Genomic DNA, 13,086 nt, shown 5'->3' with positions numbered 1-13,086 from the left:
TGCTAACAGGAAACATTCTGAATGTCAGTTGCACATTCTTATAATATTGAAATGTAGGTCCCCACTAAAACATTTGAAAAAACATTCTGTGTGCAATATTTTTTGCAAACTTGTTTTTTTTATTATTAAATTAGTATAAAATTAGTATCACCTAAAGAAACCTGAAAAAGTTATCTACGTTCATGAAAATCATATATTACATTTAAAAAATCTGCTAATGGTCTAAGAGTGGCTTAGATGTTGCTGTGCACCTCATCCTTCATTCAGAATGTGTGATCTTATGAACATTCAAAGAATCACCAGCCTGATCTCCAGCTGCCCCTCCACTGCTTACCTGCAGCTCAACCTTTGACCTTTGACTCCACTTCTCAAACACACAAAATCTGTATTTTATACAGTGTGTTCTTATGTATTGCTAGCTACTCTACACCATGCCAAGCTGTAAAACTGGAGTTCTTCAATCAGGTTCAAGCCAACAACAAACTGTATGTTGTCGACTACATGTCAGTGTATCACAACGGCATGGAGAGATAATATGAGCCTTTGGCTTTACTACTATATCAAACATCATGAGTTGCCCTAATTTTAGACAACCTTGGGCTCATTCACTGACAGGCACCTGATCACTGACAGGCACCTTGAAAATATAAACATCCAGATGTGGATGTGGCTTTAGGTAGAAATGCTCTGAACAACATGGAAAGTCTCAGCAGAAAGGCATCTAGTTTTAACTAATATACAAGCTATACACAGTATACTTTATACACATTTGACAGGAATTGATAGTGTCAGTGCTTGATGTGTACATTTTACAAGAAAAAACTTGATATGCTTAAAGAAGATATGTTTTAGAATTCTCCCTCGAAAAAACCTGCAAAACAAGCAATTTCATATCCATGTTGTATGTAATTAGTTGTTGTGCATTGTTGTCTTTCCAAAATGTCCTAACATTGGCTACTTTTTCACCAAACTTATGACCATATGTGGGAGAGGTTTACCATCAGAGATTTCTGCCAGAAATGCTTTTTCCCACATGACAAATTTACTTGAATTATTTTACTTAATTTCTAAAACATTATAATTATGACCTTTATTGTGACATGCTTTTTTGCCCAAAACCAAAGTTGTGTGAAATTTTGTGTCAGAATGATCAGAATGAATATAGCCATTACATAGCCCAATTCAGACATGTAGCTATCTGTTTTGAGTAATATTTGTAATTTTCCCTGCTGCCATTTTCATGTCCTTTTGATATGGAGGTGCAACAGCTATAGGCCTGGCTTTCCCTCTGATACTCATCATGTTTCCATAGTATTATGCTAATTATATGGAACGCCTCACCCTAGAAGTTAATAGGATAGGTTCCTGCAGTTTGTCAGACATGAATACCCAGCTTTTGAAACCCAGCTGTCCTGGGTATAAAATCAAAGTTCTAAAGCCAAAATGCTTCGTTTGGTTGTGATTTGTTTTACTAGAGCTAACATAGAATTTCGAGAAGTATTTAGCCATTACATAGCCCAATTCTATGTAATAGCTAAATGGGGATACCCCCCTCCCCCACCCCACCCCCATCCCGCTGAGGTATCCAAGGTTTTTATCAACGTCACAGTACTACTGTGGTAGCTTTGATCGTGGCAGACGTTTGAAAGAAACAGGTTTCAGCAAGGTTTCTGAAGGTTCAAGTTCCCTGTGTTTGATGCTGTGAACAATACCGTGATAGGTGATGCCATGTTCCAATGGTCAACATTTTTAACTGAAATGTGTGCATAGCTCCTTATTGGGGGGATTTTCTGTGCACCACTGATACTCAGCAACTTCTCAGATCGAACACCCTTTGAATTTCGCCCATGGTGCCCAAACCTTATCATGGTTGCCAGCCATGACACACCGTTCGCCGCCTCTCAGACGCCAGCACTCCTGATGTCTATCTAGTCCCGCATGTGCACGTCTTCTCAACCTGATTGGCTGGAACTGTTGGAACAGCATTTTTTGCAAAGAAGATCTTGTCAGTCAAATAACATGGGGTGTTAGTCTGCACTAAAGACGTCGCAAAGACAACAATCATAACTCTGGATACTTTCTGAGCAGTTCAATCAATTTCCTGGATCACCACATTACCAATAATAAAATAATTCCTTTGCCAGCAAAAGTGGCTGCTATCTCAGAATTTCCTCTGCCAAGGAACAGTAACATTTTCCTTCTATAACTAGTTCATCCCTGAGGCCACAGAATTCACAAGTTCTCTGTTTGGAGCTCTCAAAGCCCAAAAGATCCACCTGACTGGGCAAAGTTTGTTGACATCAAGCAGGCCCCAGCTAATGCAACTATGCTAGCATGCTAGCTCCAATGTCATGCATGACAAATGCTGGAAGGGCCATTTACAATCAGTTGGTAGAGGACACTTACTGTCTTTAGCCAGCTCTGCTGAGCAGAAGTGCTGTCCAGTTACTGGCACTCTACCACGCCGTCTAGCACTTCAGTTTCGCTTTGGAGGGCGGACCATCCACATCGTTTCTCAACCACAAACCAATGGTCTTTGAAATTTCCAAGGTGTCTTAACCATGTTTGGCCCAGCAGCTGTAGCACCTGCCTATATATCTCTAAATTCACAAATGTACAGAATATTGAAGGTAAAAACAGAGGTTTTTTCTTGGTGGTGAGCGCGGTCCACTTGGGTTTACGTTACTCTGGAATGGCAGACGACGAGGTTGCCTAGGTATAAGCTGGATCAAAATACTGTGTACAAAATGTATTGTTTATCTACGCTACCTCATTACTCAGTTGATAACTTATTAAACTTAAGGATGCCTGATGTTAAAAAAGTAGTAATGTAAACATCTTGCCATTTAGTAAACTTGCTCAGAGTCAGTTTCAAACACTGAAAGCTTTAATTTGTGAAGCTGATCCATCAAGGATCTCAAGTTAAGTTTGAATTGATTTAACTGGACAAAATTAACATTTGTAGAATATTCAAATATTCTGTTGTAAACTATGAAAAATATTTCATATAGTACAGATAATAAGTGTACTGCATGCTATAAAAATCTTTGTTGATATATTGGTGGTTTTAGGGATATGACTTATCTAAACGAGTAAGACATGATTGTCAGGTTGCTCAGTGTCAGACTCATTATGATAATGATGAGTAAGTAATTTGCTGTCTCTCCTGAGCCATAGGGCAAAATGCTAGTAAATCTCTGGAATGCTGTCCTACAGACTCTAATAGCAGTTTGCCGAGAAACCACAGACGTACAGAAGAAGATTAATGCGTGTGCCTGTGAGCATGTGAGCATGTGGGCGTGTGTGTGTGCACATGTGTGTTTTTCTGAACCTGTTAAAACACTTCGGGGTGAGTATGTCATTTCAAGACACTCAAATCTTTTTGCACACCATGTGAGTAATGCGTGCCAATGTCAGCTAGCACAACACCCTCCGTCCCTGATGCTCTCCTTCACTTCTCTCAGTTTGTCAAAAAATAAAGCATAAAAACGAAGCCCCATTTTTGCATGACAAAGACATAGTTCTGCACTGTATGACTTAATCCCAGGTGGTGTGTTTTTCACAGGTATGGAATGTGGGTTTTCAGCATGCTACATGACATGCTGTCCGAGCTTACCGGACCTGGATCGCAAGCTGGAACGTAACAGGGTTAACGGCTAAAAGCCAAAGACATCCACTGCTATATGGTGGAGTCTATTTTCACCACACAGGATCAATTATGTGAGCTAGCAGACAGTCTAATCTGAGCTCCTATACGGACCGAAACCACAGCTTGAGGCATTGGTCAAATTACAGGATGCTCAGCATAATGACACATATGCACCCATGAGGGAGCGGACGGATAAACATGCACACGCCACATCACCATGTGTACCTGTGTGCACACCAACACTCACTCACTCACTCACTCACTCCGTCAGACATACAGTGCAAAAGAATGCGCAGACACCCATTTTACCAATAAACTAATCTCATTGTTCTCTTTTCTTTCTGCTAATTACATTGGTACCTAATGTGCAAATTAATAATTTAAAGGTGTGTAAAACTGTCGAATGAATACAAAATCATATTTTACAATTCTAACACGCTGCAAGTTCATGATCCCGTCAGACGGAACGGAGGAACCGGAGTGAGGAGGAGATGCAGGGATGGTGCTGTAGATGGTGGTGTAGGGGGAGACCCATCCACTTGTGCAGGCCAGCGGCGATGGAGCTGGTGACGATACTGCCCGGCGCTAAGGCGTGGGGTGTCTTGGATGGCGCAGGAATCCTAGCCTGGCTGGGCTCAGCAACAGCACGCTGTCCTAACACACGGCACATAAAGCCTTAGAGCTACGAAACCCCAGCACATCTAGTGGTGATGCTGCATTTGATGTTATGCACAGTGAGGCAGGGCCCCACAGTGAGACAGGGCCCCACAGTGAGGGTCCCACAGTGAGACAGGATCCCACACTGAGACAGGGCCCCACAGTGAGGGCCCCACAGTGAGACAGGGTCCCACACTGAGACAGGGCCCCACAGTGAGACAGGGCCCCACAGTGAGACAGGGCACCACAATGAGACAGGGCCCCTTGGCTCTAGTGCCCTGGCTGGGTGGTAAATACACACTTCTCCAGCCTGCAATGTTACAACTTTGATCTGTAATAATTGGATAAACACTTGAATTTTCAATTTAGGGATTAACCAGGCTAGTCTTTACAGTTACCTGAGGACTTCAAATAGAAGACTGTTTCTTTTCTTTTTTTTTTTTTGGGGGGGGCAAATGCTGTCTGTGAGAGACTGGCCTGGCAGTATGATGAGGAATAGCGATCACATCCACCACACCACAGGATAACCAATGTGCATAACCAGTAATGACAAACACCGCAGACAGAACTCCATTTGCTTTTAACCCTCAGTCCATTACTCAGGTGTGTGAAGGTTTGTATTCCATTACCTTGTAATGAGATCACTGTATTTTTACACAAGCCCCGTTTGCTACGTTGAATGTAGTATATTGCAAATGCACTAGCGATAAACGTCTCTGTATTGTATATCCGGTAATCCTGTTCACCGAGTGTACATGTAATGGAATGCAAACCTACGTACACAGAGGACTTTTTTTTCGCATGTGCTGTTTAATCAGAAATACAGCATATTTTCCACAATACCATCCAGCACATCTCTGTTGGCTACATACAAAATGTTTCACCACAACCCTCTTAAATTAGGACAGATCAAAACACACTCTGCATGGGGACAACATTACTGTGGCTGACATTATGGATGCATAGATAGAAAAGGAGGAGGGGCCGCGGACATTACCAAACTTATTGCTTTAAAAAAAATCCCATGCTTAGCGGTGCATGTCCCTCCCGTTTTAATTATTTGCAATGCACAGCAGAAAGACGTATTTTGTATTAAGATTTCAAAGAGCTATGCCATGAAGTATTGCATTCAAATGCCCTCTGAACGGATGTGCCCGTCTGCTTCGGGGGGAGCTCAGAGGAGACTGATGTATGCTTTCACATCTCTTTCAGCTAGTACAAGGACTTTTATATTACAGACTGAGCAAAATGCGCAGACGTGGACTTTTACTCTAGAACAAGTAAAAGTTTCCAATTCAATCAGACAAACCACAAACAGATAAAGAAAACGACAGTACAACCTCTGTCCTCAACTCTCTGTAAACTGATCCCAGTTCTAGTACTCCCTCTCTTCCTAAATTAACGGTGTTCTGCCATTTTGAGAAAGGGGATGAGAGGAGAATATTCTTAAATAGAGTAGGAAACTGTTTTTCCAGTATTTTATATTTATCTTTGATTACAGAAGGTGAGTGGGTCACGGCTCTTTCACAGATGTTGACTTTGCACACGCAATGGTTCTGAATGTGTGAGTGTGTGTGTGTGTGTGTGTGTGTGTGTGTGTGTGTGTGTGTGTGTGTGTGTGTGTGTGTGGTGTGTGCGCACTCATTGGGCTATCCGGGCCGGTGGACTTTGCCTTCTCTCTCCCTGCGTTTCAGCTCTTCTCTGTAGCAGTAGGAACAGTAGTTCTCAGTTTCGGGCCGCCCGTAGAAGGAGCAGTTCTCCCTCTTGCAACGCTGCTGCTGGAAGCAGTACACTGGGCCTTTGGGCCGCTCGTGACTCAGCCAGGTGTGGCCCGACGGCTCCTCGTCGGCAAACTCCAGGCAGTCCTGGATGTCGCCGGCATCAAAGCCGTTAGTGTAGGTGTGGGACTTGTGCTCACCGGGCATGCTGTAGGGCACGGCGTCCTGCCCGGTGTGGACGGTGCGGACCCCGGACATACGAGCTGGGCTATAGCTTTGAGACGAGAGGGAGCGGTTCTGTTGGGGGTATGTAGCGCACGTCTTCAGCGTCCCCACCACCGGCTTGTAGCACTCACCCTGGTAGCCGGAAGACTGTGTGTTCCGCAGGTGGACGACGCTGTGTCTCTGGACGGGCGGCGTATGGCTGTAGTGGGCTGACACAGGGACGGGTCCTTGTCTCTTAGCACCATTGCTGGGGGACGAGAAGGGGACGGGTGAGGAGGACGGGGCGGGGACCGAGTTCGGCGTGGCACTCGACGTGACGGTGGGCAAGGTGGCCAGCGTGGGGCTGTTCCTGCCTTGCGTCTTGGGCAGAGGGACGTGACCGGCGCAGGACGCGTGCGGGACGGGCGAGCAGCTCTCCGCGGGCGAGCCGTCGGACGGCTCACGTGGGAAAGAGCTCTCGGGCTCCGCCCTTTTGAGCGCCGCGCCGTTGGCCGTCGGCTTCCTCTCGGCCTCCGCCTTCCTCTTCTGCTCCTGCTCGCTGCTGAAGCGCTCCTGCGCGCTGCTCAGGTAGTAGGTGATCATCTCCTGGTGGAACTGGTGTCTGTGGCTGGTGAGCAGCAGCCCGGCGAAGATGAACTTGCGCTCGCCCTGCATGGCCGCCCGCAGTATGTTCAGGCTCAACTTGACGTCCGTGCTGTACCTCCAGTTGTCCAGCGTCCGCTCGCCCGCGTTCTTGCCCGAGCCGGGCTGCCTCTCGCCGGGCGAGCTGCCCGACGCTCTCTCCGTAGGCGAGGGGCTGGTCGCCTTCTCGGAGGAGGACGTGCTGGCCGACTGGCCCGACTCCTCTTTGCTTCCCTTGCGTGCTTTGGAGTCCTTCTTCTTGGGTTTCTGCTCCCCGTTCTCCACGGCGCGCCCGTTGGCGGTGGCCGACTTGCTGATCTTGCCGTGCACCAGGCCGCCCAGGCCACCCATGTTCTTCTTCAGCTTGATGCCCAACGTCTTGCTGAAGCTGCCCAGCTTGTTGGCCACCGAGTCAGCGCGGGCCTTCTCTTTCTCCTTCTCTTTCTCCTTCTCTTTCTCCTTCTCCTTCCGCTGCTTTTCTTTGTCCTTCTCTTTGCCCGCCTTGCCGTTGTTGACGTTGGAGTTGCTGCAGACGGACTCGCGGTCCGAGTCCATGGATTCTGCCAGCGACTGCACGTCTTCGCCCGCCGAGGCGGTGGGAGACTCGGGCTGGGCGAGGGGAGCCTGTGGAGGGTGACACAACCCGTGAGGTACAGCACAACTCGCACTGTTCCTGGAACAGCCTGCGCACCAAATGCCGGGAGCCCATTGGACTGATCCCAGGAGCTGGAGCCAATACATACCCGCGTCTCTGATGGTATTCGGATCCACGTTACATTCATATAACTATGCAGAAGGTTTAACTTAGCTTCCAGTGACAGGATAAGACTGAAAGAGAAAACACAGAGAAAGTGCTACAAAACACAGGACTGTTAAAGTCATTCTTCCTACTATATACACAATAACGTGGTGGCTGTTGTGAACACAAAGGCATGAGCGAATGCGTCTCCCATGTTCAATTTTTCAACTTCCAGGCCATATGAGCCTCCATCTCCTGTCTGCTCCTCGGAGTCAGCAGAGGGCAGGGAGCCTCTAACACAGAAGAAGCTTAATCATGGCTTAAATTAAATCCAATGATGCCGCAGTAATTAAGACGACTTCATCAGTCTAATAAAAGCCCTAATCACGAGTTGTTTCTGAGTTCCACAACCTCTGAGCAGTGTAGTGACGGAGACTTGGAAAGAACACCCAAGCACCTACAGAAACAGTGGGTCAGCGTATCACCCTCTCTAATAAAGCCCCGAGGAGCAGTTAATGTTGCTCTTTCAACATTTTCTCTTTAATTAATTAGTCTATTTGTTTGTTTAATAAGAGATGTTTGCTTCAAGCCTCAATGGTTCCTTGACTAATCTCGACCTTCTTTAACGTCTGCCACTAATGCTCTTGAAAAGCATCCGTTGAAAAGCGAAGTCACTTTGTGCCTGAGACGTAGGGAGGGTGAATTGAGCGGAGAGCTCGGCCGTGTGTGGTGTCATATGTTCCTTCGTCTTTGTGCCGGGACGCTGGTGCTCCAGATTTAGTCCGGCTAAATCCCTCACATGGGGGAGAACACAGACATGGAGGCTTCATTAAACCCCCACCCGCCCCCACCCCGCCCCCAAACTGCTGTCTGAGCACCAGAGACGCAGGGGGAGAGCCATCTGAGCCCATAAGCCACAGTGTGAGGGTGGCTCACTGGAGTGGAGAGACTGGGGGGGGGTTTGGGGGGGTCTTACTTGGCCATTTTGGTGTTGTCGTTGTCGTCCCTCCCCCACTCCCAGTCTCTGCCTGGGTCCACCGCAAAGTGCAACGCCAACAGCTTGTGCTCGGAGTCTGTCAGCGGGATTACGGCTGGGGAGGAGAGCAGAGAGGGAGATGAGAACTTTTTTTTTTTGAAAGAGCAAAACATCAGACAGTAATGACCCAAACACAGTCACGCCTTCTTCTTCAGTCACCAGGACTGTCCACACACACACACACAAGCGCAGAAGAACCCTTTAGTGTGTCACGTCTTACATACTAGCAGTGCAGCTATGAAACGAAACATTTGTTCTAGCACTGACACGACCACATTATTCCTGTACTTGACTTAAGCAGCACGGCACGACACTGCAAGGCTGAAACCCCGCACACACGAGCAGCGTTTCTCTCCCCTTCTCCGTGGGGAAGACGTGCAGCTGCTTCCTGAGAAAGCGAGCCCACTCCGTGCTGCAGCTCTGGCTCTCGGGCAGGAAGAGCGCTTCAGTCTTTATCAGCGGGAAGGCAGGCCAGACAAGGGCGCTTTCAGATGCTTCCAGGGGAGGGCGCTGTGTCCTGCAGGGCGTTAGTGACCGTGTTAAACTCCCTGTCCTCCACACGCTTACACGTTCCCCCCTTTTTCAACCCTGCACTGTTTTCCTGTGCAATTTCCTCATAATTGTGGCAGGCATGCAGCTGTTTTATACATGGGTGAAATTATTCTAAAACTTTCTATGTTGATGGATTAGAGGAGAAGAGAGGAGAAGAGAAAAGAGGAGAAGAGAGGAGAAGAGAAAAGAGGAGAAGAGAGGAGAAGAAAAGAGAGGAACTTGTGGGAAATATAGCATGTTTGAGCAGAGGACATTCCATTCACTGCTGTGTTTTCAGACATGTGCACACACACTCACACCTCCCCAACCCTCCCTCCCCACACACATACGCACACACACACACACACACAAGGGTAGAACATACAGTCTCTTCTTTTCACAGTAGGTCTGACATTTGCCAACCGAGTGCTTGGCGAGTTTTGCAGTGTCCCGATAAGCGAACACTGGGCTTCAGTCTGACTCACTGGAATGACACAGTGGGTGTAATCCTGTATTTGGTGAAAGAGTGGTGACAGACAGGGTGCATCATGTGTGCAAGTGAATGAGAGAGAAAAAGAGAGAAAGAGGGAGAGAGACAGAGAGAGATAAAAAGAATTTGCAAGAGATGGTGAAGGCAGAGGGGAGGGTGTCAGCTCCCCCAAACCACCCCCACCCCCCCTCACACCCACCTCCACCTCCACCCTCACCCCCACCTTCACCCCCACCCTCACACACACACCCGCACCCCCACCTCCACCTCCACCCTCACCCCCACCTTCACCCCCACCCTCACACACACCCCCACCTCCACCCTCACCACCACCTTCACCTCCACCCTCACCACCACCTTCACCCCCACCCTCACCCCCACCCTCACACCCCCCACCCTCACACCCCCACCCTCACCCCCACCTCCACCTCCACCTCCACCCTCACCCCCACCTCCACCTCCACCCTCACCCCCACCTTCACCCCCACCCTCACACACACACCCGCACCCCCACCTCCACCTCCACCCTCACCCCCCCCCCCACCCCCACCTTCACCCTCACCACCACCTTCACCCCCACCCTCACACCCTCACCCCCCCCCCCCTCACCACCACCTTCACCCCCACCCCCCTCACACCCCCACCCTCACCCCCACCTCCACCCTCACCCCCCCTCACCCCTCACTCACACACACACCCTCACCCCCACCCTCACACACACCCTCACCCCCACCCTCACACACACCCCCACCTCCACCCTCACCACCACCTTCACCCCCACCCTCACCCCCACCCTCACACCCCCACCCTCACCCCCACCCTCACACCCCCACCTCCACCTCCACCTCCACCCTCACCCCCACCTCCACCTCCACCCTCACCCCCACCTTCACCCCCACCCTCACACACACACCCTCACCCCCACCCTCACCTCCCCAGCTCAGTCTTCCAGACAGCTCAAGGTTTGCACTCGTACCTGAGTGTTCCTGCACACAGAGACCCTGTACTTTCCACAACCCAGAAGACTTCAAGTTTCGGCTACAGTGACAATAAACATTAAACAGGTTAAACATTAAACTCTGGAGCAGCACGAGCAGAGAATAAATAAATACAAATAACAGGGCAGTTTGCAATCAGCAGGTTTTTATGAGCTGTGCTAATATAAAGGATCACTTCATTAACATGGCAAATATGTTTGTGCACATTGGTGCGATAAGCTGGGTCTGGCACAGGGTTTCATGGCCATATTCGGTGGCGTCTCCGGGGGGCGCTGTGGGCAGCGCGTACGGTTCTGTGGCCACAGCTCTGGTGCTGCGAGTGGAGTCAGTCCAGCACGCGTGTGTGAGCCAAAGAACCATGGGGGATTGGACAAGCAGTCTGAGCGGGAGGAACTCCCAGCACACACACACACACACACACACACACACACTACACACACACACACACACACACACACACACACACACACACACACACACACACACGCACTGTACAGAACAGCACACACACATGGACAAACACACGCGCACGCACTTACATGCGCACACAGACACAGCACATATTGTACAGAACAGCACACACTTACCCTCTCACGCTCACATGCACACACAAACACACACAGATACACACAGACACACACACACACAAACACACACAGACACACACAAACACACACAGACACACACAAACACACACAGACACACACAGACTTGGAAGTGCGCACACACATTCATGTTGAAACAAACACGTGCAGACACACAAATACACAAAAAGAAAGCATTCATACACACGGACACACAAACAAGCACGTGAGCACACACAAATACACGCATGTGTTCACAAACACTGCGGTTCATGAACACACTCACATGCACACAACGTTCCCACCAGGACAGAGTCAGACAGTGGATACCAAGGGTCAGAGGGGTTATGTCCTGACTCCCACACCCCAGCGGTCTCCCCTCCCTGTCCTCACACACACACACACACACACACACACACACACACACACACACACACACACACACACACACACACACACACACACACACACACAGCACTGCCTCTACTGTTGTTCCCACTTGGACCGACTCCAGAATGAAACAACACCCCTGCCGGTTCTGTGGCGGGGGACCCGGCTGCAGTACTGTATTTACTATCCCTGCTGGCAGGCGCGGACACCCGTCCTTGGCTGACCTGCCCGGACTGCATGTGCGTGATGTCATCGAGCCCCCCACCCCCCTCTATAGATGAGCGTCTCCGCCAGCAAATGCCCGAACCGTTAGCGGCAGCGAGGTACGGACAGCTGAGGGGAAGAAACGGAAAAGACGGTGGAGAGAAAAGTAGAGGAAAGCCACAATCTGTGCTTAAACAGAATATAGAGCATGCGTGGGACGACGGCGGCGTCCGGGGCCTTGTGGTCCAGTGGAAACCCCGAGACCACCCGGGACCCGGAGGGATGGGGACAGATAACTCGCGTAGGGAACCTGGCGTGGTACGTGGTGCAGGACGTTTATTACTGCGGCCACTGGCCTCAGCATGAGGCACGATTACAGCGCCTCTCTGCGTGGTTCCGCGCCTCCGGCGGAAAGTTTTGAGAGCGTTTTCAACGTTTTGAAGTGCAAGACGGTGAAGTATGTGTGATATAATCCTTTTGAATGCGGCCCAACTCTCGAAACCATCAGTTCCTGAGCCTCTTAGTGTTTTTCTTTCTTTTTTTTGTGTGTTTTTAATATCCTCCCCCTAGTGGATGAGATTATTCACTGCAGTTTCACAGTCCAACGAAAACAGTCTGACCTTTCTTTGCATTCCAAGTTCTTTTGATGCGTATTTGTGTGTTTTAGAATTACAACAAACAACAGACCTAAACATGTAAAGAATGTAAACAATTATTTCTTTCTAGACCCTGGAATTACCATGTTGGAAATCATATAGCAAATGACACACACACACCCACAAACTGTGTATAAAAATCTCCTCGTTCAGCCTGATGGTATTAGGACTATCACAGTGCGTTAAACTGCTTTGAACAGGAAGTGGTGTAAAGTTCTGACTGAGTCGGGTTGGCACAGGCAGGAATGTTCAGCTTTATAGGAGGACCAGTTTAAACGCTGATCATACTATGCCAAAGAAAACCTGCATGTCTTTTTAAAAGTGAGCCTGCTGGGCCTCGAAATAGCAGCAGAGGGGTTTTCATGGGTGGACTCCGGTCTTTGGGTTCCGGCCCAGGTGGGAGATGAAAGCAGGACTGGCGTGTGCCCGGACAGGACTGCCTTTCAGCCCAGCACCCCGAGTCTGGGCGTTGGGCGGGCGGGCCGGATGAAGGAGTCCTGGGTGAGAGCCGGACACACCTGAGACTTCTGCCCACATACCCAAACACCACACTCCACAACTCGGACAAACAGATCTGGGCTGCGAAAG

General features: G+C 49.2%; 1 protein-coding gene across 1 annotated transcript in view; it reads right to left on the bottom strand.

Moving 5' to 3' along the window:
- Positions 1 to 4,700: 4,700 nt before the first annotated feature.
- otud7a (OTU deubiquitinase 7A) overlaps positions 4,701 to 13,086 on the bottom strand; it is a 62,947-nt gene continuing 54,561 nt past the window's right edge. Inside the window, 3 exon segments of the mRNA XM_077007480.1 lie at positions 4,701 to 7,494; positions 7,614 to 7,698; positions 8,586 to 8,700. Coding sequence (XP_076863595.1) covers positions 5,956 to 7,494; positions 7,614 to 7,698; positions 8,586 to 8,700 — 1,739 coding nt within the window. The 3' untranslated portion in view covers positions 4,701 to 5,955.

Source organism: Brachyhypopomus gauderio, chromosome 5, assembly GCF_052324685.1.
Source record: "Brachyhypopomus gauderio isolate BG-103 chromosome 5, BGAUD_0.2, whole genome shotgun sequence".
In the NCBI taxonomy this organism is placed as follows: Eukaryota; Metazoa; Chordata; class Actinopteri; order Gymnotiformes; family Hypopomidae; genus Brachyhypopomus; species Brachyhypopomus gauderio.
Note: the sequence above shows the minus strand (reverse complement) of the source record. Positions and strands in the feature narration are given on the sequence as shown.